General features: G+C 48.9%; 3 protein-coding genes across 3 annotated transcripts; 2 read left to right on the top strand and 1 right to left on the bottom strand.

Annotated features, from left to right (window-relative positions):
- Positions 1-824: 824 nt before the first annotated feature.
- LOC135389723 (uncharacterized) lies at positions 825-4,616 on the bottom strand. The gene has a single exon (XM_064619755.1). The coding sequence runs from the start codon at positions 4,614-4,616 to the stop codon at positions 825-827; it is 3,792 nt and encodes a 1,263-aa protein (XP_064475825.1).
- A 10,643-nt stretch (positions 4,617-15,259) lies between these two features.
- LOC135387416 (uncharacterized) lies at positions 15,260-17,967 on the top strand. The gene is made up of 4 exons (XM_064616622.1): positions 15,260-15,628; positions 16,035-16,208; positions 16,712-16,897; positions 17,445-17,967. The coding sequence occupies exons 1-4, from the start codon at positions 15,398-15,400 to the stop codon at positions 17,841-17,843; spliced, it is 990 nt and encodes a 329-aa protein (XP_064472692.1). The 5' UTR covers positions 15,260-15,397; the 3' UTR covers positions 17,844-17,967.
- Positions 17,968-20,922: 2,955 nt separating this feature from the next.
- LOC135387417 (uncharacterized) lies at positions 20,923-25,867 on the top strand. Its single transcript, XM_064616623.1, has 4 exons — positions 20,923-21,227; positions 21,831-22,049; positions 23,077-23,262; positions 25,299-25,867. Exons 1-4 carry the CDS (start codon positions 20,997-20,999, stop codon positions 25,695-25,697), a joined length of 1,035 nt encoding a protein of 344 aa, XP_064472693.1. The 5' UTR covers positions 20,923-20,996; the 3' UTR covers positions 25,698-25,867.
- The last annotated feature ends 1,979 nt before the right edge of the window (positions 25,868-27,846 follow it).

Here is a 27,846-nt window from a genome sequence, read left to right on the forward strand (position 1 = left end):
ATATTACCTGATAGGAACAGGTACCCCCATTTCGTACGAGCTCACCTCTGCCTTGACTCACACTCCACCTCTAAATGCACACCAGTGAATGAAGGATGAACGCAATATGGGCATACTACCGTCACAAAATTCTCATGTTATTAAGAGTGTTGTTATCAGCATCATTACAAATGATTCTAATGTGTATGAATCTGTCACTCGAAATCCCACAGGAAAGAGTGCCTAGATGCTGTTACAATGCAAGACACCACGGCACTCATTTACATTCGGAAAGATTGAAGCTTCCTTCCTTCACATCATCACCAGGAGGATATGCGGCGCCTCAAGCGTACTAGTTTTACTGCATAACCGGCACAAAATGCCTGTGACATATGATACACCTTCTTATTTAGTTTGTTTCAAGAAAGCAGTTCTTCAATGCAATACGTGAAGAAAACTAATTGTCGTACAGATATGTGCCTGGAACGTGACTAACCCTGCTTAAATTCATGAAAAACATGTCATTGTAAGAGTAGAAACCATTGCTTCAGGAATATTGTGGTTGTGTGTGTTGTTGCGTGAATGACGAGCAGCCGTCTCGTACAAAACCAAAACAGGAAGAAGCTTTATTTTCGTAGCCAGTGTCTTTAAATACTATTATCGCTAGTGTGGCGATAACAACGCCACTGGGGATAGAACACAGCAGGTAAGTAGAAAGATACGGGACGCGCGTAACAACTTGAGATAAGGGAACAGTCCCCCATTATCTATCGCACGATCTATAACCAAGACCGCTACACCTCCTCCCTGAGATTGAAGTCACCTCGTAATGTCACATCACCGTATCAAAGATTCAGTCGTTTAGGCGGACGCACCCTGTGCCCGTAACGTGTCATTATCGGAGAATGTTCGGGGACCTGTTGTCCAGCATCCGGTTGATGACTTGTGAACATTGCCGGGGAAGTAGGATCTTGCCTCGTGAATGTTGCAGGAGAAGCAACATCCGAAGTATTAGTAGCCGAAGTTTCCCCAGAAGGCAGTTCGACCCTCGAAGGCGTCACGGGAACAAGATGATGGCGGTTGCGCTGCACCGTGCCGGTCGGTACCTCAACAACAAACGATCTTGGCCGCTGTGCTGGGCTGAGCACACGTCCCCAGCATTTCAAGTCTGATACCCATACCTCTCCCCCAAGAGTCAGAGAGGTTAAGGGAGCTGCACGATGACGTCGATTGTAGTAGGTGGTCTGCTTTACCTTCAACGAGGCGTCTTTGGCTTTAAACGCACGATGGTCTGGCTGGGTAGGATCAAGAGTGTCCGGTAGAACGGGGAGGCGTGTATTTAAACGACGCCCCATAAGCAATTGTGCTGGCGATACGCCAGTTGGTCCTGGAGAGTTTCTGTAGGACAGCAACGCTAAGAAGACGTCGTCGGATTTCTTCATGATGTCCTTTACTGTTCGAACCATTCGTTCAGCTTCTCCATTACTCCTAGGGTACCGCGGACTGCTGGTCTCGTGGCGGAAACCATAGGAGCGTGCAAAGCTAGCGAACTCGCTTGAACAAAACTGAGGTCCGTTATCAGTCCTTAGAACATCCGGGATCCCGAAACGGGCAAGGCAGCTTTTCAAGGCGGTGATGACCTGGCCTGACGTTGTAGAAGGAAGGCTTACACACTGAGGCCACCAGACAGATTCTCTGGCCTTTTCTCTGCATCGACGTAATCTGAGATGACCCTCGTGTAGGAGACTCAGGATGTCTATGCGAAGTGATACCGGAATCGCCAGTTGTTTGTTGTGGATCAGTAAACCATTGTAGACGCTCAGATGTGCTCTCTCGCTCCAATATGATAGGAGACCTAGTGGCACTTTCCGCCGGTCAGGCCATCCCTTTTTACAGAACGAAATGACCGTCGAGCATTCCGAGTCCTGGAGCTGATGCTGACGAAAATCGTCGATGGTTATTGCAGAGGGCAAGTGAACGCTACTCATCACCTCGCTTATAAAAAGTTCGATAGAATCTGCAGCCGGCTTGTCCGCAGAATCGCATGGTGCCCGCGATAAAGTGTCAGCCGTTGCGAGAAGTTTGCCGGCAACATGCTTTACGTCAAACTGATAGCGCATTATCTTTATGCGCATTCTTTGAATGCGAGGCGGGAGCATTTCCAAATCCTTAGACCCAAGAAGTGGTATCAGGGGTAAATGATCTGTTTCAACCAAAAAAGAAAGTCCTCGTAGATACTGGTCGAAGCGTTGGATGGCCCACACGATTGCTAGGCATTCTTTTTCTGTTTGACTGTATCTTTCTTCAGTTTGAGTTAGGGAACGAGACGCAAAAGCCACCGCTCTCAGTTCACCTTCTGGTTGCCGCTGTAGTAAAACGGAACGAAGACCAAAGGAGCTGGCGTCTGCCGATACGATAGTGGGGTATTCTGGATGGTATTTGGCCATACAAGTGTCTGAGCCGAGGACGTCTTTCAGGCGGTTGAACGCTATCATTTGATCTGGTCCCCACATCCAGGTAGTGTTCTTGCGTAGAAGTAAACGGATTGGAGCGGTGATGGTCGACAAGTCGGGAAGGAAACGTCCTATGTGATTAAGCATGCCTAACAAACGGCGAATTCCGCTGACATCCTGTGGGGGTGGTAAAGCTCTGATGGCCTTGATCTTCTCAGGATCTCGCATTATCCCGGTACTACTGACGATAACCCCAAGAAAATGCACGGACGGCACGCCAAACTTGCATTTGTTGAAGTTTAACTTGACGCCTGCGTCGTTTAGTCTCTTGATGACACTCTTCAGACGAGCGTCATGCTCCGCTTTATCGACGCCAAAGACCAAGACATCATCGATCATGCACACGACTCCTGGAAGTCCTTCGACGATTCGTGACATTGCACGCTGAAAAAATTCAGGGGCTGAAGCTATCCCGAAAGGAAGACGCCGATAACAATAACGCCCAAACGGCGTAATGAATGTTGTGAATTCTTCGCTTTCAGGTTCCAGTCTTACTTGGTGGAAACTTAGCGTAGCGTCGAGTTTCGAGAAGACCTTTGCACCGCTCAGTTGTCCCAAAATTTGTTCCACGGTCGGGAGCGTGTACCTCTCACGCTGCACCGCCTTGTTTAGTTTGGTTAGGTCGACGCACAAACGGTAGCCTCCAGTTTTCTTCGGGACCACGACTAAGCCAGAACACCATTCAGTTGGGTTGTCGACTTTCCTGATGACTCCCTGCTGCTCCAAGTTGAGGAGTTCTTGCTTCACAGTATTGAACAGAGGCAAAGGCAAACGTCGCGAGGTACTCAAACAGAATGGCTGCGCGTCAGAACGTAGTCTGATGCGATACTGTTCTTGCAGCTCACCTAGACCCTTAAATATGCTGTCTTCCGGCGTGAGGCCGAGCCCTTGAGCTGTCCTCGTTGAGGTTGCGCCAACAAATTGTACGACGTCAAGACTTTCGATAGCCGTAAATCCTAGCAATGGCGTTAGTTGATTTTGTACCACGTAGACAGTTTCTGTAACGGAGCGACCCCTCCAAGATAACGTCGCACGAAATGTTCCTTTCACGTTCAGGAAGTAACTTCCGACTGCTGTGAATTCACTTTTCAGCGCGTCGAGGACGTCCGGGCAACCAGGAAAAGAAGGAGGAACTACTGTGACCTCGGCACCGCTGTCTACTTTGAAGTGCACGGAGTATCCATTCACGTCGACATCTATGAACCATGCTTTACGGGTGCTGATTGTAGATAACTCGACAGAGTCCGACTTCTGTCCTCGGCGCCGGGAAAGTCTTTTGCGGCACACCTCGGCAAAATGTCCTTGTTTGCCACAAAAGTCACATGTTGCTTTGCGTGCTGGACAATCCTTTCGCTGATGCTTGGCCCGTCCACAAAACGCGCATGAAGGACTATCTTCACGTTCGACGCTGGCTCGACGACCCTGGGCACTTTTGTCGCGACGTCGCATCCGAAATTTATCTCGGCGCTTCAGAAGCGTACCACTGACGTCGAATGTAGGCGCAGCACATGAACGTTCTTTTTCAGCATCCTCGTGCAGACGTGCCTGGAGCAAGGCTTCTTCTGAAGTCAGCTTCGCTGAACGGCACAGCATGTCGGATAGACGATCGTCCCGTAGTCCCACGACAAATCTGTCCCTAACTAGGCGGTCTTCCGTGGCGTCGCTTCCATATCCGCAACGCTTCACCATAGTTCCCAATCTGGTGTAGAATGCATCGACCGACTCACCAGGCTGTTGCACTTCACGGTGGAACCGTCGGCTCTCGTAGATTTCGTTTGCCGGGTGGACGAAGTGACCCTCTAGTTTATTTATTACGTCATCATACTTGCTCTCTTCGGGTTTCTCGGCGCCCAGTGACGAGAGGAGCGGGCGAGCTTGAGGCCCCATGCAGTAGAGGAGTGTTCGCACGCGTGTTTCATCTTGCGTGCGGACGATGCCTGAAGCGAAGGCATAGTCTTCGAAGACTGCTCGCCACGACGGCCACTCTGCCGGATTCGCAAAGTCGAACTTAGAAGGCACTGGCAGACTAACGCCACTGACACCGCTGAATTGTAGCGGCTGAGGCTTCGTTAACGCTGACGCTCCACTTGCCGCGGTTTCTGCAGCTTGCGGGGGATCCGGCATGATGGAATGAAGGGGGCGTTTCCCGCATTACCCCACTTCTGACACCATGTTGTTGCGTGAATGACGAGCAGCCGCCTCGTACTAAACCAAAACAGGAAGAAGCTTTATTTCCGTAGCCGGTGTCTTTAAATACTATTATCGCTAGTGTGGCGATAACAACGCCACTGGGGATAGAACACAGCAGGTAAGTAGAAAGATACGGGACGCGCGTAACAACATGAGATAAGGGAACAGTCCCCCATTATCTATCGCACGATCTATAACCAAGACCGCTACAGTGTGTGCAGAATTTTTCCTTTCTTCTAAACAGGAGTTTCGCACTACCTCTACCTCTGTTTCTTTTTGTAACCCTGCCCCCTCCCACTTTTTTTATCATGCACCCATATGGGTACATAACGTTCAATAAAGTGTATTGAAATAACGATATGCCCTTCATGTGTGCCAACATAGATGTGTTTGCCCAAAACCAGTGAAACTGTTGTTGCTGTTTGGTGCTGTTAACTTACAAACCATCCCCTCCCCCCTCCCCATACGTCACCTATTAATTTCCAGAATACACCAGCTGAAGACATCGCATGTTCATCACTGGCTATTGAAGTTAGGTGGTCAGCCATGCAAAAACATCTTTGTTATTTTTCTGCATATTAAGCAATGTCCCACATTTCTGCTCCCAGACTTTATCCTTGATGATGCAGTACACCGCGTTCACTACACTAATATACTGTCTGGTTGTGTAGCTTTGTGCTGACATAGCTGAATGAATATGTTGGCCTTTGGCAAAGTTACAACTGCCAAAGTGTCCCAAAAGATAACAGAAAGTCTGGAAGAAGGATATACAATCCTGTACTTCCTAAAAAATAATAGTGGCACATTGTAGATAAGATGCATCTGATTTCAAGTTTCATTCTTTTTCTTTATATGAGCTTATTTGCATTGCATTCATTTGTCCATTGCAGCCTTCCACTTACTGTCCAATACATATCAATACAGAAAGCTAGTGACAATGATCAGTGCTGCTGTTTGCTTTGATATTCCACGGTGTTGTATCTCAAGGAATAGCACAATCTCTCAGCACACAGTTGTGCGATTTATAACTGCGCAACTACGCAGTGCACAAATGCATGGGCACTGCACAAATTTTTCAGAGCTGTACCATCTGTATTTCAGGTTGTCTCCATTCAGGACAGTATAGAAAACTGGGAACAGTCAGAGAACTATAGCATGATTTAAAAGCTAAAAAAGAAAATTCCCAAAAACGCTGTATAGAACTGCTGATGTTATCGTGCAATACCTTAATTTGCACAATTGGACAGTGACAATTCTCACAGCAGCCTTGCCAAAGGAGAAGCAGAGGTCACACGGGCCTTGTTCACTGTTGTTGTATGTGTTTGCCTTTGTCCATTGTATGTTTGCTCCACCCTTGAAACACCATTATTGAGACAAATAAGACCTTCTGTACGAGATATTTTATCCATTTTAACAGCAAAGAGAAGATTGTTTGTATTTTGTGTATGGTGGTCTCAACAAACAACAAATTCTGAATGGCTCGGATCTATTGTAACGACACTAAAGTGTGCCCTTTTATTTTTGCAGATATGGCATCTGTGATGTCAAGTGCGCTCATTATATGACTGTAGGCCAAGTGTGTACATTCCCCATTCCCATTATATTAAGTTCCAGCAAGTGTCCACACAACTCACAGGCAGGGGCACCCTGGGTAACACAACGAAAACAGCGCTAACACACACACACACGCACACACGCACACACAGGACGCGGATGTAAACAGGCCTGCACCGTTCGTTTTCCGTCGTGCGCCAGAACAAACGCAGCCAGCGAAGCGATGCCAGGCCTCCCCAGCTCCCCGCATTTGCGGCAGTAGAAAAATAAAATCACGTCACAGTCACGTGGTATTACACCGTCAGGCATCATAGTTGATACCCATTGGCCGAAGGACATTGCGCGCTCCGCTATTGGTTGGCAAAGTTTCAAAGGAGCATTCTTTCGCGGGCTGCCTGTCTGGCGGGCAGTTACGAGAAGAGAACGGAGAGAAGTGGCAGCGGCGTCTCGCGTCACGACGATGTCAGTTGACACCACGGTATGATGGCATTGTTCAAAGAGAAGTCCCAGATTTGTTCGTGTGTCAAAGTGACTCAGCGCATGTTGTGATGTTTCCCAACACAAGTATCCTACGTACGAACAGTCTCTCGAGTTCAGAATGCAGCTCACGCCTGAGGAACACTTGTGAGCGCCGTCGCATTTTCAAATGCAGTCACAACGGAGACAGGATTCGGTGTCCGTGCGACAAGCATTGCCCGCTTCGTTGAAACCTTCGCACTGTAGCCAACGAAAGGAGATGCTAACCGTGAAATCGCGTGCACTCCTGTGATCGTCGCTTACTTCTGGGAGTAGTGTGTGTGTTTTCGTGTTCGAACTTGGTCAACGAACGCAACGATTTGGACTCTGTAGGCACGGTGAATATTTGTGTCAGATTATTGAATCAGTACGATGTTTCAAATAAATGTGTATTTTGTCAAAAATTTGCCTAGTTGTTCTGGAATACTGAATAACAAGCGTCGGGCATGAAAACCAGTAAAAGTAAAAGCCGATGGTAGCCAGTACCGGGCCGAAAGGCGAGCCAAACTGAGAGACTCCTGATTGGCCGAAAGGTAGGCATCATAGTTCATTTTCATTGGTTGCATGTCCAGTGTTGCCTGAGTTATCTCAAACTATGGGCTCTATGGGGAGCTGTGGGAGCCTGGCGATGCTTTATGCGTTTCAGATTTGTGACAACTTGTAAAGTACTACGTCAATTTCTTGAAACCATAACATTATAAAAGTTATGCGTGTGGGAGTCCGATGCAGGATATGGCCACCCTTGCACCAATGTTATTGCTGTTTACTTACAGGCAGCCTACCGTGATGATGTGCCTGCACACACGCTACGCACATGACACCAGACTTGAAAGCGTAAAAACACGCTGCTGACATGCCCCAGCGATCGAAAGGCTATCTTGATCGTTGCAATTCACCACACAGGCCGCACAACAAACGATAAACAAGCGATGGTCCATGGAGGTGCATTTATTATACGCAACCACAATCGACGACCCAACACTGACAAAAGTACAACGATCGCCTCCACGAGAATACGTACTCCTGCCTCTTCAATAACTTGGCAAACGCGCTCTTTGTACATTGTTTTAGCGATCAAATTAACAAACACAAAGGCAGGCTTAACCGCCGGCTACCCACACACATGGAGGAAGGAAACACAAGGAGCAAGGAGCGGCTCTTCGCTCCTGAATAGCGTAGCCACACTCTAGCGGTCGCTCGAGTCAAAATAGCCATTGGCTCCTGTCCACCACGTGATCCCCTCTAAAGTTTCGGTTTTGCAAGGCTTTGTTTCTCGCGCTGCTCTCCGCATGATTTAGCTTTTTGAAAGTAATTTATTGTGAAAATGTGAGCACCATCGTAGAAACGACGTATGGTAATGTGTTCCTGTCCCGGCTGCGGCTCTCGTTGAACTGAAAGCAGCTCTGTCACGGGAACGCGTTTTGTTCGTAAGTACACGGTAAGTTGTTTTAGTCCCCCGCGTGTGTTCGAGTCATCTTGAATTGTCCATTTGGGACCTCAAACTGTGCCACAGATTCATGTTGTACAAATCTGATTAATGGTATTTTGAGTACGGCATTCTTTACCACTTAATCAAAAAACGTATATACGTTGGAAGTGACCGTTGCCACACGTGATGTTTCCGGTTCCGCATACTCCTTTTGCGTTCTGCAGACTGTGACTGGTCTTCTAATAGAACAGTAAACATTCGAACACTCAGAAAGAAAGTGCAAGCACGCGTTCAACGTATTACACTGCCATCTGAACTGTGACACAGCTACAGCTCGCGTCGTCTGCTCTGCTGGCGCCATGTTGTCTGGAGGGTCACGTGGTAGACAGGAGCATCCCAGAATGCAATGCGATGCCGGCTACGCTCGTCCCGATAGAAAACTGTTGGAGGGGCCGCTCCTTGTGTTTCCTTCCTCCATGCCCACACACCATCACGCTACCACCTGTAGCAGCGCCGCCTGAACTTTTTTTATCAACCTCATAACTAAAAGAGAAAAAAAAAACGGGCATCTTCCTTTTCGCGGCCCTTCCGTCGCCTGCTAATTTTTCCCTCCCCTCAACCATCCCGTGACAATGTGACTAATGCGCATGCGTTGTGGTCAAAGGGCTTCAGAGCCGGAGAGATCACGTGATCAACTTAAACCAGACGCCACTAAGCCAGTGGCTAAGTGAGACTGGTGAATACGGGCATAGAGTCCCTTGTGCCGAACCATGGAGGAAGGAAACACAAGGAGCGGCTCTTCCCTCCAGACTCGCGCAGCCACCCTCTACGCGGTCGCTCGAGTCAAAATCGCCATTACGTCCTGTCCACCACGTGATCCCCTCGAAAGTTTCCGTTTTGCAAAGCTTTGTTTCTCGTGCTGCTCTCTGTGTGATTTTGCTTTTCTGAAGTAATTTATTGTAAAAATGTGAGCACCATCGTAGAAACGACTTATGGTTGTCAGCGCAAGCGCAACAGGCATCAAAAAGCGACACAGCCACCCGCAGTGTCAGAAGACATCAAGAAGAACTTCCGGCCCGATCAAAAACATTGGATGTACGCGCTCCGGCATGAGTCTGTTTTGTCATCGCTTGTAATCTCAGTTAAACAAAACCATCTGTAAAAATGTAACGCTGGTCACCCCAGGGAAACCGCTAACATGGCGCAGTCGACAGGATTGACGACAGATCTCAGCCGTGAGTAAAGTTTCAACGTGCCCATCGAAATGCCGACACCCACGAGGCTACAGACGTCAGAAACATGGCAGGAAACGGCTCGAACGATGATTTCCGCAACGAAATACTGGAAATCAAGGAGCACATACGTGCCATTACGGAGGCATTGAATGCCTTGACGAACGCAACAAAAACGAGCGGAACGCAACACGAAGCTCTGCCGAATAACGAACAACGCAACGACGAATCGGCACAAGCTTTGGCAACGTCAACCTCCGCATCCTACACGTCAGGTTCACCGAACGTAACGGACAATACGGGCATCATCGAAGCTTTAGTGAACACCTTACAACGTCCCTCGCAGCCGTTCCAAGTCCACTCCATCGGTGACACGTGCGCCGCTATCCCAACCTTCGCTGGCGACGAAAAGGAATGTCTCAAGGACTGGATCTTGGAGGTCGAACGAATCGCATCACTTGCGAACTGGACGCCGAACCTGACTATGCTCAACGCAATGACACGTCTTCGTGGCGCAGCCCGTCATTGGCAACGATCGTACGGTTGTCTCATACACGACTGGGACACGTGGAAGAGCGCGATTACCGAACGCTTTCACCGAAAAATGACGCTCCAAGCTTTTCTTGATTATCAAAAGGAGCGAAAGTTGCGACGAAACGAAACCATAGTCCAGTACATATACGCCAAAAACGCCATGCTGGAAAAGGCCCCACATCGACTGGACGCTGTGGAACGCATACACGCGCCAGCTCATACACGCCAAGGTCTGCGTCACCTCTGGGACTTCTTGTCATCAACAGTCCTCTCCACCCTGCTTTGATTACCGGACCCCTTATCATATCCATCATCATCTCTCATCACGTACAAGTGGCACTGGGGCAGCGCCCAGCCTGCTGGCCGGCATCAGCCCCATCTCATCATCGTATCTCTATTTGTGTGTGTGTGTGTGTTAAGGAAGGAAACACAACGCATTTCTCCAACGGAGAAATGCGTTCCACACACAACAAGGTGTGTGTGGAACGCATTTCTCTCATCCTCCACGGGATCGAGGACGACGGATGGGCCAACCCTCTCACCACGCAATGCTGCAAATCAGTGCTCGAACTTGACGACTGTGCTGCCATGCTCGATATGTCGTCCCTCAGCCATCATCTCAACGTGGCAACCAGGAAGATGACAGAACGTCCAAAGAAGATGGCAACGCCTACACACCTGGGCACACGGACAAGACGCCTCGAAAGACTGTAGGCAACGTATGCTTCAACTGCAACAGCCCAGGGCATCTTGCTCGAGACTGTCCCGAACCGAAAACCGCAGCGACAACACGAGCCGAACAGAGACGCCGGACCTAGGACCCAGGAGTGTGTGACCTTCCTTCTAGCCAAAGAAAGCAAACCGCTCAACGTTACCAGCGGCCTCACCTACCAAAGAGTGCACACTGTTTCCTTCACTCAAGCTCGAAAACATTACCACTCATTGATGCCACTCTAAACGAAGACACGTCAATCAAAGCGTGCACCGACACCGGTGCCAACATATCAGTCGTTGACAGCAAAGCTTCGCCTCCAAACACGAATACAACTCCTCGGTCAGCATCGGAACCCATCACGGTTCTCGATCGCCAAATTCAACCAAGGCAGTACACCGCCATAACAGTCACGGTTGGCGAAACTCAAGTCACTTTTCCGAAAGTGGTCATCACGGCCTTGCCGTCTCCTATTGATTTACTTCTTTGTTCAGACTGGAGACACGCAGCCAACGTCGATGTCACCTTCCACCCATCAAATGATGTCACGGTCATCCCACTGACAGACATAAAACAGAGTTCCACAGTATTGCAAAAGTCAGCAGAACCACTTATTGCATCTTTCTCCAGACACGGGACCGCCATAGTCCAGGACACCACCCCATGCTCCATCGTCGCACTACACCCGAAAGCCGAAGATCCCGAAGCAGATCTTCTACAAGACATTGACGAAGCAGCCAAGATGATGACCCCAGATGCATCTCCAGAACAGCGTAAACAACTACGAGAAATTCTTGCTAAACATCACCAAGCCTTCTCGACCGGCCATCATCCCCTAGGCACGTGCCCACACACAGAGCACTCAATCGAACTACGGGATGATACCCCAGTGTCGTCTCGACCGTATCGCTGTCCACCTGCAGATGGACAATTCATACACGATGAAGTCCGCAAGTACTTGCATCAAGGAATCATCAGAAGAAGCAACAGCGAGTACGCCGCTCCAACAATAGTGGTGGATCAACCACACCATCCTACGACCCCAAGACGAATGGTCCATGACTACCGCAAACTTAATGAAAAGACTATAAACCCACCTTACCCGATGCCAATAATCGAAGGTTCTCTGGATGATATCATGAGGAACAAGACTCGCTACTTCACGACGATGGACATCAAGACTGCCTTCCTAACAATTCGCATAAAGCCAGAAGATGTCCACAAGACAGCATTCATAACGCTAGATGGGAAGTACGAGTACCTAAGAATGGCGTTTGGTTTCTGCAAGGCTCCCCAGACTATGCAAACAGTCATGCGCAGGACATTCGAAGGACTTCCAAACACAACCACCTACATGAACGACGTAGGACAAGGCTCCGGAACGATACAAGAAGCGCTCGAGATACTAGAAGCAGCACTCATCAGAGCAGTGCAAAACGGTGTCCGAATCAACATAAAGAAATGCCAGCTCATACGATCCAAAGTGACATTCCTTGGTTACGTAATCAACGGCGAAGGACGCACTCCCGAACTCGCGCGCACAGCCGACGTAGCCAAATTTAGACCGCACGAAGACTCGAAACGACTCCTCTCATTAGTTCAGTTCTGCAGCTACTACAGAAGATTCATAAAGGATTTCTCATGCACGCAAATATGCTGGAATGCATGGCCCTCCACTGGGCAGTAACAGAGAAATTCAGCATATACCTCAGGGGCGGACCAAGATTCACCGTAGTCACAGACAGCATGTGTCTCACTTATCTTGTCCAAAACGGCCTCGAAAACCGCAGATTCGCACGCTGGACACTCGGCCTCGCGGAGTACGACTTCATCATCAGACACAGTCCAGGAAAGTCAAATGCAGCAGCTGACGCACTATCCAGATTGCATGAAACTTCGGAGAAGCTCAAAACCTCACAGAGTGCAGAGGACACCATGTGTCACGTAGTCGTATCCAGCCCTGGATCTTGTCTACGCGATCACCAGTCCAACGACCCATTTTGTCGATCCATCATGCCTAAGATCAGCCAGGGTACAGGCTATCAGTTGAACAACGGCATAATAGTAAAAACCATCGTCCGTGACAATTTCACTCGTCAGGTAGTCGTCGTCCCCGAAACACTTCGAGAAACTGTAATGAAAGTGTGCCATGACCAAACTGGACACATGGATGTATCAAGAACGAAGGACCAAATATAGAAAAAGTTTTGGTGGCCTCAAATGTCGTCTGAGATCGCAGAATATGTCCGCAGTTGTGACACCTGCAGACGGATAAACTACAGGACAACTACGAACGAAGGTCTCCTTATTCCAAGAAAAATTCCAGGGGCTCCCAATGCAGTCATCTCTCTCGATCATTTCGGACCCCTGCCTGAGAGAAACGGCAACTCTCACGTTCTGGTGTGTATCGACCATGCCACCAGATATGAAGACGCATCAGCCGCGCCTTCAACTTCATCGAGGTTTTACATAGACTTTCTGTGCAACCGCGTTGGATACCTAGGTTCGGCGTTCCTCACGTCGTCATCACCGATCAGGCTCGAGGGTTTGTCAACAAGCATACAGCAGCCGTGCACCGGAGGCTAGGTGTCTCCCACGTAACCACACCGAGCTATTGGCCCCAAGCCAACACTCTGATCGAACGCACAGTTCAAACCACGAAGACCGTCATCAGAAAACTCATAGACTCGCACCGAAACTGGGATGAGACACTGCACGAGGCAACGCTCGTAATCAATGCTTCAAAGCAAAAGGCGACAAAGAAGTGTCCCTTCTTTCTGATACATGGGTATGAACCGACACTTCCGAGCCAACTTAAAATTGGAGTCGTCTCAGAGCAGCTCGACGATGCACAGAGACTCCACGAGCTGGCAAAAATATGAGTGGAAGCCAAAGAATACCTCGAAAAAAGTCAGACGTATCAGAAGCAAAGGTACGACTCAGCAAGAAAAGAACCCCACTTCAAGACAGGCGATTCAGTCTACTGCACAATTGGTGCCCGATCGTCCTCTCTCGTCCCGTTCTACGAGGGACCATTCTACATAAAATCTTTCAAGAGCTCGAACACAGTGGAACTCGAGAGTGTGCAGCCCATAAGAGGCAAAACAAAATTTAGAATTGCTTATATTGAACAACTTCGACGCCATTATCCACGCAAAGACGACGTCCCGGAGTTTTGCGACAGCATTATTGGGCGTCTTCTGTCTTCAGAACCCTCCAGCGTTGGCACCACTGAGGGGACCGTATCGTTGGACGATGATGACACTCATGTGTCTCAAGAGCCTCCCGCCAACAACTTCCTCCCAGATGACGACGACCCCATACCAAGTCCCTCGGCAAGCGGCCGACCAGTACGACAGCATCGTCCACCTCAGCACCTTCAGGACTACGAAGTGGAAATGATTTGAGGGCAAATCAAATTTACCCACCCGGCCGTGTCGGCGCCCGCAACAGACATCAAAAAGCGCCGCAGTGTCAGAGACATCAAGAAGAACTTCCGGCCTTCCGGCCCGATCAAAAACAATGGATGTACGCGCTCCGGCATGAGTCTGTTTTGTCATCGTTTGTAATCTCAGTTAAATAAAACCATCTGTAAAAATGTAACGCTGGTCACCCCAGGGAAACCGATAACATGGTAATGCATTCCTGTCCCGTCTGCGGCTCTCGTTGAACGGAAAGCAGCTCTATCACGGGAACACGTTTTGTTCGTAAGTACACGGTCAGTTGTTTTAGTCGCTCGTGTGTGTTCGAGTCATCTTGAATTGTTCATTTGGGACCTCAAACTGTGCCGCAGATTCATTTCATATCTTCTGTTGTTGTACAAATTTCATTAATGGGGTTCTGAGTACGGCATTCTTTACCACTTAATCAAGAAACGTATATACGTTGGCAGTCACCGTTGGCACACGTGATGTTTCCGGTCCTGCTTACTCCTTTTGGGTTCTGCACACTGTGACTGGTCATCTAATAGAAGAGTAAACATCCGAACACACAGGAATAAAGCTCAAGCCCGCGTTCAACGCAATAGTGCCATCTAAACTGTGACACAACTACAGCTCGTGTCGTCTGCACTGGTGGCGCCGTGCTGTCTGGAGGGTCATGTGAGCGGTCACGTGGTAGACAGGAGCATCCCAGAATGCAATGCGAAGCCGGCTACGCTCGTCCCGATACAAAACTCTCGGAGGGGCCGCTCCTTGTGTTTCCTACCTCCATGTGCCGAACGCTGGCTACCGCGCCACTACGTGGGTAGCTACAGAAACTGCGTATGTCCAAAGACGAAGAAGGAAGGAGAAGTCACTAGCCGCCATCCCGCTTGCGGATCGCGGCCATCTTCTTCTTGGCAGTGGCGCATAGCACGAGGCCACAGATCGTGACATGAGGGCCCAATTAATTACGGTTATGCGAAGCGATGAGAGGATGAGATGAATGAAATGATTGAATAAAAGATGAGCGGGGGAGCGGAATCTTCTTCACTAACTGAGCGGGAGTTGGAACTTGGTGGCTGTCCAAAAGGGGGAGCGGAATGACGACCTGGCAGCCTACCAAAAGACAGAATGGAAGGTGCCGCCCATCTTCCTGAGGAGAAGAAGAAGAACAACAACAACCTCAATTAGCACGTTCATCGTCATCACCTTCGATGATCCACGGGCTCATTCGACGTTTCGAACAGTCCAAGCACCAGTTGGTCGTCTGACAGCACTGCACGGTCTCGTCTAGTGCGTGTCCTTTGCTAGACATCATGCCTCCATTTCTACAACGCTTCCTGACCTTGCGCTCTGCCAGAGACATTGAAAACAAACAGGTGGTCTCCGACGAACAGAAGCTCCAGTGGCCTGTGTCTATGGCTGAGATGCTGCCTCTACTTATAGTGCTCAGCTGCTTCGGCGTAGCGTTCTACTTTGTCCTAGCACCACGAAGAGCGGTTCCTTTCGAGCCACCGGTAACCACGATGATCCGGCCAGAAGGACAGGTGAGAATTCACTCCCTTAGAGGCAATTTTCCTCCCGTCATGCCAGCTTCCAATTGTCAGTAGCGCGGAATGGAATAGATGAACTCATGGAGTTTACGATGACATGCTTACCTCCTCTTCTGGTAAGAAAGTATCGACGCTATACTACTTCAAAGAGTCCTTTTCTATATGTTAGCCGAACAAGCAAAATAATTTCTGTAAACGTGCGCGCCTTGTTTCTGCAAGGTGCTGTGGCGATTGTTGTACCGGAGTGTCTAGCAGGTACGATAACGATACGCATCAACGGGTCTTTCCTAGTTTACCGGTGTTTCCTAGTGACGGCGAGTGTGGTCGTCTTAGCGTGTTTCCCGAGGTAACTGACGTAGCAGGAGAGCGCTGCGAAACCGTTGTCTGACTATTACTGCAGGTGACTGGCCAGAATGAATTATCGGGTGGCGGCCTCCTGGTTGGACATGCAGGAAAAAAGGCGGGTATGAGGCCCTCTACTAGCCTCCCGCATGACGAAGACGTGGCTTCGACAAGTGACACTGAACCTGTCGTCATAACACCACACGGGAATGGCACAATGCTTCATAACAAGGCACGTATGGGTGACTGTGCTGTCATGTGCCTGTGGGCTGCAGGGATGGGTCTTTCTGGCTCCGCGTCCAAATGTCAATGTTTAATTTTTGTTGCATGTTTATTTTAACGATGTCCTGGTGTGCATATTGATTTCGTTATCTTGAGGGGGCGTGAAGTAAAACGAAATCGTTGAAGAACACACGAGAAGCAAGACGAGCTGGCAAAGGCAACATTTGATGCAGTCGACGTCGCTAATCCAAGAGATACTTAGCACTGGACACGTCGACATTATCGGGCTTGTAGGGTCGATTTCGTCGGGTTACAAGTCGTCCTACTGAAATTATTAATCACCAAACACTGCGCTACTATAATTGCAGCCTCCATGTGCCTCGGACACAGTCGCATTTGTTATTGCAATTGCCTTGGTATTGCATTCGAGAATGCAGACCATTCTTAGGAGGCCTGTCTTTGCTTGTCGCTATTACGAGAATAAACTCATGACATAAGATACCTCTAACTCAGGACCAGCGCTGTATCGTGAAGGCACACTTCACCCTGTGCTCGAACGTCAACCAAATAGACAAGTTCTTCTTCCGAGCGGACAAGCACAGCTGCGTGTCGGTAATGGCGGTTCCACCGCCGCCGTGCCTGGTGGGCTCCAACCGTTTCCGTTCTATGCACGACTGTAAAAAAGCTTGCAATGACCAGGTGAGAGAACCAATTGCTCGCCATTCGTCAGAAAAAAGGAAAACAGAGGTCCAATCATAAACCACGATATCGTTGGGTATCGCGAAATAATTAGCACGAATCGCGTTCTTGCTCGAGCCAGTCAGAACGCGCCCATGTCTTCTTGTAGCGAAAGTCGCAGGAGTTTTGGACCGAAATGGTAGATGGGATGGGAAGGTTGCAAACAAACAAGTTTGCTATCCAGATCGGGAGCATCGCATTCAACCACAACACATGGAACATACGCAGCCTGACTGAGAAATCTGTGGACGAACAACACCTGTCAAGTGTCAGGGATACTGCGTCGCACTGTGCGCGGTGGCGAGCACAGTACTGCGCAGGTATTGGTTTATAGCCACGAAGTTGGTACTGTGTTTCTGAATGCAATGGCTGTACGTGTTTACTACTTCCTGTTACTGTGTGCTGCTATAGCATAAAGGTAACGTTGTGCACACCCTTCATTATCTATGCTGGGAAGTTTCTTCAGTAGCAAGTTTCTCATTGACTACGCGAATGTCACAACATGCAGCCCGTGCCGCAAGAGAAGTGCTCGTTCCCGGCCGAGTTTCACACCTGTACTCCGAGCGACATCTCTCGGAAATGGTACTTCGTCCGGAACGGGACTTGCGTAGCTTGGCACTTCCGTGGAGGTAACTGCGTTTCCCCTCAGCTGGCCCTGTTTCGCAGCGAGGAAGACTGCCGTACCCGGTGCCTGGGAGGACGGGTGAGCGAGCGGCACCCCGGTTGCTCAGATTCCCCAGTTGAGCATGTCTGCTCGCCGCTTCATATGCTGTTCCCGGTGTACTCAGTGAGCGGGAGTCATCACAAGATCTCCTGCGTCACTGTGGACACAGCTGAACCGCGGTGTCTGAGCGGAAGTAATCGTTTCCGCAGCAAGCGAGAGTGCGAGCAAGCCTGTCTCCAGTGAACGGGCTTCGTTATCCAGCATGTTGTGGTAAACTGTAATCATTAGTAAACTAAGCCATTTTTCATTTTTCAATCAATGGGCTGCTCTCCTGTACTCTGTGAATGAAAAAGTTGTGAAACCCATAGACAGTTGGTCTTTCGTTACTGAGTGTGTGTGTGCCCTGGGTAGGGATGAATGATGCTCAAGGATGAGCAGGGAGATGATGCGAGGTTGAGGAACGCGTAGAATGAGGCAGAAAATGGGCTATGCAAACTGAGTGTAGGTTGTTTTGATGGGCAAGAATTCGTGGGTTCCGCTTGTGTAAGTAATGCCTCGATAAGTCTTCGGGGAAGGGTTCAATAAACCTTTGTTTGTTTCTGTGCGCCCCGTGTGTGTTTCGTTTCTCGTGTTTTTATCGCCTTTGTCTCTTCATAATTATTACTGCCAAGAGTTGCGGACAGCGCGTGGATCGGAGGTAAGTGCAAGGCGGCGGCCATGCCATAATGTGACCTGTTGCAAAGAAAGTCTAGCGTGCTGATTGCGAGTGCATTTTAATGTGGCATACTCCTGCGGCGGTCTCCCTGCTGATGCGATAGCACTTGTATAACTGCTAAGAACATGCGAGAATAATTTTAAATTGAACGTAATGGTTGCAGATATGGGTCGAATGTAGGAGCACAACTGCAATGAGTTATAATGTAATGCTAGAGGATAACGCGAGGAACTTCGAGGGGCGTGCGGTTTGTCCCCCAATGAGTCGCAAATGAGTCCACCTCCTGCCTGCATATCCTTTTAGTCAACCATAAACGAGCTTCCTGCGTGGGACCCGTGGACACCATGCGACTACTGAAGCTTTTCTTTTCCCCTTACAGCAGCTAGCAGGACCTGCGCTTGTAGCAGTAATACTACTGCAAACTATTGCTGATATGTTTTACAGTAATAATTGGGTGTTTACGTTGCGAGACAACTGAGAAGGTATGTTTTACAGAATCGGCATGTCCACAATCAACCGCAAAGTCGATTGTCGTGCCGTTGCTGGTGGTAAACACCTCTATTAAATGATGCACACATTGTTTTTATCCGCAAATCCTTTTCCGTGGCACCCTCCTCTCTAATCGTCGTCTCCGACGCTCACTCCAGCTCGCATCTTAAAGGTATCACGAGAGTGTTCGCCGTGCGCTTTTTGAATGCGGAGGTTGTCCTTCCGCCCGCTCTGCCAGCTTCCCCTCTGGGTTTTACGCTGCCCCCTCCCCCGGCTCGCGGAGCTGGAATGTGGTGTGCGAGCTCTTCCTAACAGTTCTCCGGGCCCTGACGTAGGGATGGTGAAGCGATGGTGAAGCACCGTAGGATGGTGAAGCCCCTCTGGATAAACAATCCATCTGCATTGGTGAACGTCGTGAATTCGTTCCTGGAGCCTTGAAAGTCAGATCCGTCTCGGTCGCGACAGTGGTCACGTCTTAGGGCTTGTGATTCTAGACGTTTCTAAGGCCTATGACAGCGTGAAGCATTCCGTGCTCCCGCAGAAACTGGTGACAACTAACACTCCCCCTTACTTGATTGCGGGGGTCATCGGCATCCTCTCTGATCATTCGTTCCTCTGCTCGGTTGTTCGCTTCGCTTCTTCGTCATACTCCCAGCGGGGGCGTCCCCCCAAGGATCGGTGCTCTCTTCCATTCTATTCACAGTGTTAATAAGCTCTTTCGCTGATCCATCCTGAGATTACGACAGACGACATTGCTTTCTTTGCTTCGGCACCTTCGTTGCCTGAGTTATATATACGTTAAGGTACAAGCGTATCTGGCCACCCTGGCAGCCTGGATCAGCCTGTGCATCTTTCCCTGAATGTGGACAAGTCGGTCGTGCTTGTGTTTGAGCTGGACACACCGGCCACTATCGACTTACACGTTGTGGTATGTTCACACTACGGCGTCGAAAGTCAAGTCGCGAACGCGGGCAATTCATTCACGGCTTTTAAGGCTTTCGGGGCCCTTTCGTTCACTCCATCCACTGCGTGCCCCCACTGTAGCCAGGACGAGCCAGTTGAACAGTACTGCTTTCTTCAAGCCTACATCAGTCTTCCACTCTGTCTGCTGGGAGTCCCCGTGTCTCTGTCAGCCCTCCTGCCTCTCATAATGCCAATTATAATAGCTCTCTGGCAGCGGGTCTTTCGTCTTTTCTTCTTCTTCGTCCCACGGAGAATGGCCATTAGCCCCATTTCCCACATGCGCTTTTAGCTCATCTTCATTGTCATTCCCCATGCACCATCGTCCAGTGAGTATTTTCGCCCTACACTTAAGTCGTTCATCGCCATCACCTTCTCCATCTAGCTTGTCATGTAGTTGACTCCCTTTGTGGCCAAAGGTCATTCTACGTGCGCCAGAAGGAGAAGCCCTAGTAACACCAGTGTTGGCCACTAACTACTTCTACAGTAATTTAACTATAATTACTAACTACTTTGCAATTTAGTAGTTTAACTAGTAGTTCAACTACTTTTCAGGGGAGTAGTTAAAACTGCTTTTTTAACTACTGCAATGCAGTTTAACTACATCTATAACTACTTAACGATGTCCATCAACACCAATCCCTTGTAGTGTTCTTGGGCACCTGAATATGAACCACAAGCAATGATAAACACAATGGCAGGCCATTGCTACGATAGTCAAATACAAAGCTTGCGGCGGGATTCTTTCTGTGCCTACGCGATAAACTAAGTTGCAGAATTATTTAACAGCAAATGAGGCTCCACTAGACAAACATTAAAAGTGAAGATTTAGTACACATGCACGACACAATTGCTGTGCACCTCCATTCTCATTAAACAAGTAGCTCAAGGTAAAAGTCGGAAGCACAATCGTGCTGTAAAGCTAGGAAGGAAGTAGTTGGCGACTTCAGTAACCTAACTCCTGTAGTAAACTTAAAATACTAGTTACTACTTGAAATAGTAGTTTAACTAGTAGTTGCCAGTACTTTTCTGCAAGTAGTTGATAACTACTTTTTAACTACAATCAGGTAGTTTGACTAGTAGTTTAACTACATGTAGTTAACTATTGGCCGTCACTGAGTAACACATTCATCGTCATCACTTCCGATTATCCTCGCGCACAACGTTGGACGTTTCGAACAGTCCAAACGCCTGTTGCTCGCCTGGCAGTCGTGACCAGAGTGTTAGACATAATGCCTACTTTTCTTCATCGCTTCGTGAGCTGCTGCTCTGCTACAGACATTGAAAGCAAACAGGAGGTTTCGGAAGAACAGCATCGGCACTGGCCTGTGTTCGTGGCTGAGTTGCTATCCCTTGTGATGGTGCTGAGCTGCTTAGGAGTAGCGCTCTACTTTGTCCTGGCACCACGAAGAGCGGTTCCTTTCGATCCACCACTAATCACGATGATACGACCAGAAGGACAGGTAAGAAGTCGTTGGACACTGCCTCCAATGGTCAATAGCGCCTAGCTACGGAATGTTCTTTGCAAAGATTTATCTGCTCTGGGCCGACTGAAATGGGACCGTATACAAAATGTTATGACGTCATCTTTTCGTCGATCGTAATTGAAACCTGAACCATTCAAGGTCGATCTGTGTTAAAAACAATCCCGAAGCGTTTCGAGATGTGTAAATCTGACCCTATAACATTGCGGTCCGCAACATTGCTTCCTGCCTTATCTCCAAAGCAGCCGAGTTTCAATCACATTGGCATTAGCGCACCTTCCTTCTCATTGCAAGGGGTAGGAAACTAACAGGCAAAAATGGGAGAAGTCTAGTACTCGCAAGTGAATAAGATGAGTATTTTTCAGTAAAATAAATGTTTCAATAAATACTTATCGTATGCAAGGAGTAGCGTTCATTCTAGCACATGAGCGGTTTGCAGGTATGCTGTGAAAGGCCGGAGACATTGTTTAAAATAAGTTATATGGGTCACGACACCACGTTTCCTTGTAAGTGCACATGCAGGAGAGTGCTGGTAAGCCGCAATCAATGACGCTATACCAGTGTCTTGTTTCAACATTTCAGGTGGCCGACCACAGTGAAGTGTCCGGTGGCGGCCTTCTGTACGGCCATGCCGAAAAAGGAGCAAGTATGACGCCCTCTGCAAACATCCCGCAGGATGAAGACTTCTCTTCGACGAGTGACACGGCACCTGCCGGCGCAACATCGCGCGGTAACGGCACCGTGCTTCATGGCAAGGCAGCTATGCATCACGAGTATAACGCGGCGCAGCATCCCCCATTGGTACGCCTCTCTGGCTCCGAGCCGAAACGTCACCAATGCATTTTTTTCGAACAAACGAAGGGCAGATGGGCACGTGGCGTATGACGCGTTCTTTTCGTTAAGGGCGTACTCTCTCAGTCCAGTAACTCCTAACGATAGGCTCAACACCACCGTTAAGACGTTCGCTTACTCTACTAAACAAAGACAAAATGGCTGGTTCCTTTGCACGTTCCATTTAATGAAAGTGTAATGTCAACCATTTAGGCTACCGTGCGCTATACGAGCCCTCCCTCGTTGTGACGTCGCCATAGTCAGGCCACAGTCAGTGAGCAAGGTTGCCATTTCTCCAACCAATAGAGTCCAATCTCCGTCTCATTTTCGTATTGATTGCTGGGAACAAGTCAGAAGTCTTCCTGTTGCTCGCAGATCTCTCACGACCGTTTTCCTCAAGGCACTTTCCCTCAGAGAACGAAAGCGAACGATAGGAAAAGAGGCCGGGGTCACGTGGTACAATGCTACAGAGCCCGATTTGCCTTGTTGAGATAGAGATAGAGAGGAGGAGGGGAGCAGCTCGATACTTCCTCGCTTGTCGTTTTAAAAGAATAGTCGTCCTTGTAGCTTGTGTTATAAGCTAGTTTCTTTAATGTTCTTACGAAAACAAATTCGTTCGTATGGCACTAATAGTATCTACGACTGGCGGTACAGTGCTGGACAACAGTTTACGGAATACGCTCCGGCGCATTCCTTCCTCAGACTGCCACGTTAGCAGCGAACAGGACCGTACGGACATGTGCCCAGGTAACCCAGTCACCTGTTTGCAAGTCCGTACAGTATACCATTCGCTACTACCGTGTCACTCTGAGAAAGCAATGCGCTGGAGCGTGTTAAGCCAGAGCGCTCAGAGCTGGAGGAAGAAAAAAGATGGAAGAAACAAACAACTGCCGAAGCTGTTGTCAGAGCTTTCCGTTTTGACCAGTCGATGATGGAGTGCTCTATAGAGCGATCGGTGGCTGCCAGTCGAAGATGCCATAAGCTATTTTTGTCTCAGGATCACCGCTGTGGCGCGAAAGCACACTTCACCTGGTGCTCGCACCACAACCAAATGGACAAGTTCTTCTTCCAAACGAACAAGCGCAGCTGCGTGTCGCTAACTGCGGTCCCACCACCGCCCTGCCTAGTGGGCTACAACCGTTTCCGCTCGATGCACGAGTGCAAGAGAGCTTGCTATGACCAGGTGAGTGCGCAATCGCTATGCCATTCTTCGAAGTTCTCACAATCTCGTCCATGCTTAGTGCCGCCAGTATGCGCACTTTTGGCTTTTTCTTTTAGCGGGTCTGTCTGCAGGGAATCGGATGAGCCTTGAACGACTGTGGTCGAAAAAAGTGTGCAGTAGTCCGGCGTGAGCACATTCGAGCTCATTCTGCTACAAAATGACCCCAAAACTGAATTGATCGAAATTAACGAAACAGAAGTTATATTCCTAGGCGTACATGTTATGGTACGCTTACACGTTAACAGCGTACACGTTAACAGCTGGCCAGTGCTGGTGTGGCTATATTTCTTCCCTTCACGTTCTGGCGCGAGTTATACGAGTACTGTGTGCTGGGCAGTCTGTGATACGGGTACATTGGGGTATTGTGTTCCGGAGAGAGACGCCCCACACAGTCTAGTTGAACTAATTTTGTGGACAAGAAGCATAGGCGTCGGTTATACTGCGTTGATGGCCTGTGTGTTTGTCGTCTATGTGTGACTAACAGTCTCTGTACGATTCAGTGTACTGCAGACTTGTGCGTGTTACCCAAAAAAAGGAATGCCGTTACCCGTTACTTCAGAAAAAAGTAACTAAACACGTTACTCGTTACCGACATACAAAAGTTCTCGTTACTCACAGGTAACGAGCTACTTTTACGTTACCGCGCAACAAACATGCCGCCACACGTGTGAACGTGATTAGCGACCTTCGTTTTGTCTTGTTGCCCTCTGCGTCGCGTCTTGTGTATGGGTCATTGTAATAAACCTTTTGCTGAGTCTGATAATTTGTCGTCCGTCCTTCGTGGTGAGTGTCTCTCGGCCCCTTACCATGAGTCTATATCAGCTTGCCTGGACCCTTCCTTCTTTCAGAAGTATGAGTGATTGGAGAATATGAAAACAAGAAAAGACACCGGTTTTCGTGCCACCGATCACCAACTGTTCCCGAAAAGAGACGAGGGGCTGCATCATAATTTAGGGCGCTCAGAAGCTTAGCATAGACAAGAAAAGGCTAGTAGTCGATACGCGTTTATTGTAGCCATATACAATTGGTGCCCATTCTTGGGAAGGCGTGATGGTCGGAGATTGCGCCACACGGAGTGCCGAAATGTGCTCCCCGCGCTGAAGAAAAGGAACGGGTAACGTCAGTAACGAATTACCAATTTTTGTAACTGATTCCGTTACTATTACCATATTTCAAAAAGTAACTGAATCGTTACTTCGTTACTAAAAAAAGTTACCGTTACCAAGTAACGAGTGAGTTAGGCACAACTCTGCGTGTACGTTATCCGCGACTCGCTGGATGGTCTGCTTTTCGCTGATGAATATGCATACAGACTCAGCACATATGGAACGTAGAGCTTGTTGGTTACACTAACACAGTATTCTAGAAAGTGTAGAAGCACAGGCAACAGAGAACGAGAGTCCTATAACGGTGCATGTCGTTGTTTCCATGGACACACCAGGCACAAAATGTATCCATTAATAAATGCAGCTGTCTTCTAGTTGTTATGGAAGTGTTGGCGACACATCGGCTGTATGTATATGGTCAGCATAAAAGCTTATATTTCATAAGCTCACCTAGACCGAGCAGTATGGGTTGGCATTTTCCATAGAATGCCCATTATCCTGAGCACTGAGCAGATCCAGAGGGCTCCGAGAAAGCGTCGACTTCGTTCACTCGTGCCTGGCATTACCAGCACCATTTCGCGAATATCGGGATGGGACAATGACCGATTCACGTGCTGAACTCAAAGAAACGGGACCACAGGCGTTAAATAGTGTTGAGCGTTTATAAACCTCACCGTCAAGTTATCGTACGTACCGGGGCCAAGGGCAGCGTGCATGACTCAATCTTCGGACCATACTTCGGAAGTCACGTTGTCAACGGTCTACTAACGCTTTCTATTAATGGGGATACGCTATACAGAGTAAGGTGTTGAGACCCCACGCAGCACGTTATATAGGAAACTTCTTCAGCAGCCAAGAAATTGCTAACCATACTTACGTCACAACACGCAGCCGGTGCCACTGGACAAGTGCTTATTCCCGGCAGAGTTCCACGACTGTACACCGAGCGACATCTCCCGGAAGTGGTACTTCGTCCGCAACGGGACATGCGTATCGTGGCACTTCCGTGGAGGTAACTGCGTGTCCCCCCGACTGCCCCTGTTCCGCAGCGTGGAAGACTGCCGTGCCCTGTGCCTAGGAGGACGTGTGAGCGAGCGGCACCCCGCTTGCGCAGATTCACCCGTAGAGCACGTCTGCTCACCGCTGCAAATGCGCTTCCCAGTATACGCGGTGAGCAGGAGTCTCCACAAATTATCCTGCGTCATTGTGGACCCAGCTGAACTACGTTGCCTGAGCGGGACTAATCGGTTTCGCAGTAAGCCAGAATGTGAACAAGCCTGTCTCCACTGAACAGGCTTTGTCTTTATCGAGTGCGCTGGAGTGAAAAGATGCGGAACCTTATATTGTGGTATAGTGTAATCGTTAAAATGGTGTGCTGTGCGCTGCTCTTCCGTGCTCTGAATGAATAGATTGTAAGATGCTATAACCACATAAAGAACCGCTTGTAGGAACAAATTTGATTTTCCGTTTCTTCTTTTATCTGCGTAATCTGTAATGAACAGGGCTTGGGAAGTTATTGCGGGGGGGGGGGGGGGGGGTAAGCACGTTTTACAAGCTGTAGGTGAGTGCTACGGGCAAACCGCGAAGGGAAGGTATACGTTTGCTGTAGTCATACCTCTATCACCACCTCACATGCTGGCATGAGTATTCGCAAAGAGGACGGCTCACAACTAAGCGAGCCAGCTTCCTTATGCGGTGGCCTTCACAGGCACAGGAGGACAGGGCGGGTACACCGGAATACCTGAGATGAAGTGCATGCACATGTAAGTGGCATGCAAAGTTGACCATAGAAGTTCTATTAACCTGCGTACAGTAAGGTATCGTCTGTAGCGATGAAACACCCCAATCATCGAAACAAAGTAATTGTACTATGTGGTGTTCCTGTTAGAAAGTGGGAGAACAGAAGTGTGCAGAACAGAAGCTGCATACGGTCACCGTGTGTGCACCCGGTCACGTGTGCACTGTCCTGAGTGTTTTGAGTTTGATCCATTTGCATTCATGGACCCCTGAGGCTGGAGAACACAGGTCGGTGGCAAGAAGGTTGTTTGCATGAATAGACATCCGCTCAGAGCGGGGTCGTGATGGGAGCTACCCATCCCGTCTTAGTAGCCAGCCTTGTGTATACCCAAAATAGCAAGATTGCTTGTGGGTAGTTACAGTGCATGATAAACGACTGCAACGAAGACACGACAACACGGCACAGAAGACTCATTTACTTCCAACTGAACTTTAATAGACAGCGCCACCAATTTGGTATAGTCGAGGGCCACGGTCTTGAGGGGATTACGCTTGTCCCTGAAAAGAGGCGACCTTCGGTCCTACTTTTCTTTCAGTACACTCTTAAAAATGAACTTCACCGCATAGCACACTCCTAGTCAACCATCACCCGGCGGAGCCCATTTTGTAGGCGTACATAATGGTTACATAATAGGCTCCGCCTCTAATTATCAACAAATCATGACCGAGAACGTTGTCATTCTGGATGATTGACCAGGAGCGTGAGTCAACCCATGTTTTTTGAACCCTCGATTTACGAATGGACCTTTTTCACAAACGCGTCATATCCTAACGGCTCCCCAACGAACCATGCTCGGCGCGCGTCAAAACAAATCAACATGGATAGCACAAAGGACCAGAACCGGTCCAGAGTGGGGCCGACAATGTTGCGCCATTCGTGCGGTCTCCCCACTGGTCCCCAGTTCTGTCGTCCCCATAGTGCGCCATCTAGTGAAGACGGAGGTAATCTTCTCTGGCGCCTCAATGTCATACGCATGCGCATAGGCCATTGTGAAAAAGGTCCATTCCCTCGCTTTATGATGGGCGTTGCAAGGAGCCAAACTCTTTCCATGTATTTCTCCCGCAGTTTATGAACCCTCGATATCCGAACTGTGAACAGTTTCGAAGAACGAGCCGCAAAAACGCATGTGCTCTGACCTCGATTTATGAAAGGGGACGGCTCTGCCAGACGTTGACGCTCGAGAAAGTACTCCAAACGACTCAATAATGGTGAATAAAGAATGAACGTCAAGCACCCGTGCAGTATCCCACAGGGACAAGAGTGTGGGAACAGAGGAGCACATTTCCTGCGCTGACGGTGAACACATATGTGAGCCGCTTGATGATGCTTTAGTGCAGTTGTCAAAGGATGGTGCCGAGGGTGTTCATATAGCGATAGGGTAGATAACTAGCAATACTGTTCCGAAGCAGTGACAGTTTGCTCAGCATGGAATCACATCCACTGTGCGATACGGTACTTGGAGGACCAGGCGGACGAGTCAAGTGCCAGACTTCTATCTCCTTCTGGAGATGATAAATACAGCCGAATGCTGCAGAGCACAATCACATAGTATTTTATAACTAAACGTAATCTAGTGCATTTCCTGTCGTGTTTCAGGCCATTTCTCTTCCGTGCACATTGCACCTCGATATACGATTCCTC

Source organism: Ornithodoros turicata, chromosome 3, assembly GCF_037126465.1.
Source record: "Ornithodoros turicata isolate Travis chromosome 3, ASM3712646v1, whole genome shotgun sequence".
Classification (NCBI taxonomy): Eukaryota; Metazoa; Arthropoda; class Arachnida; order Ixodida; family Argasidae; genus Ornithodoros; species Ornithodoros turicata.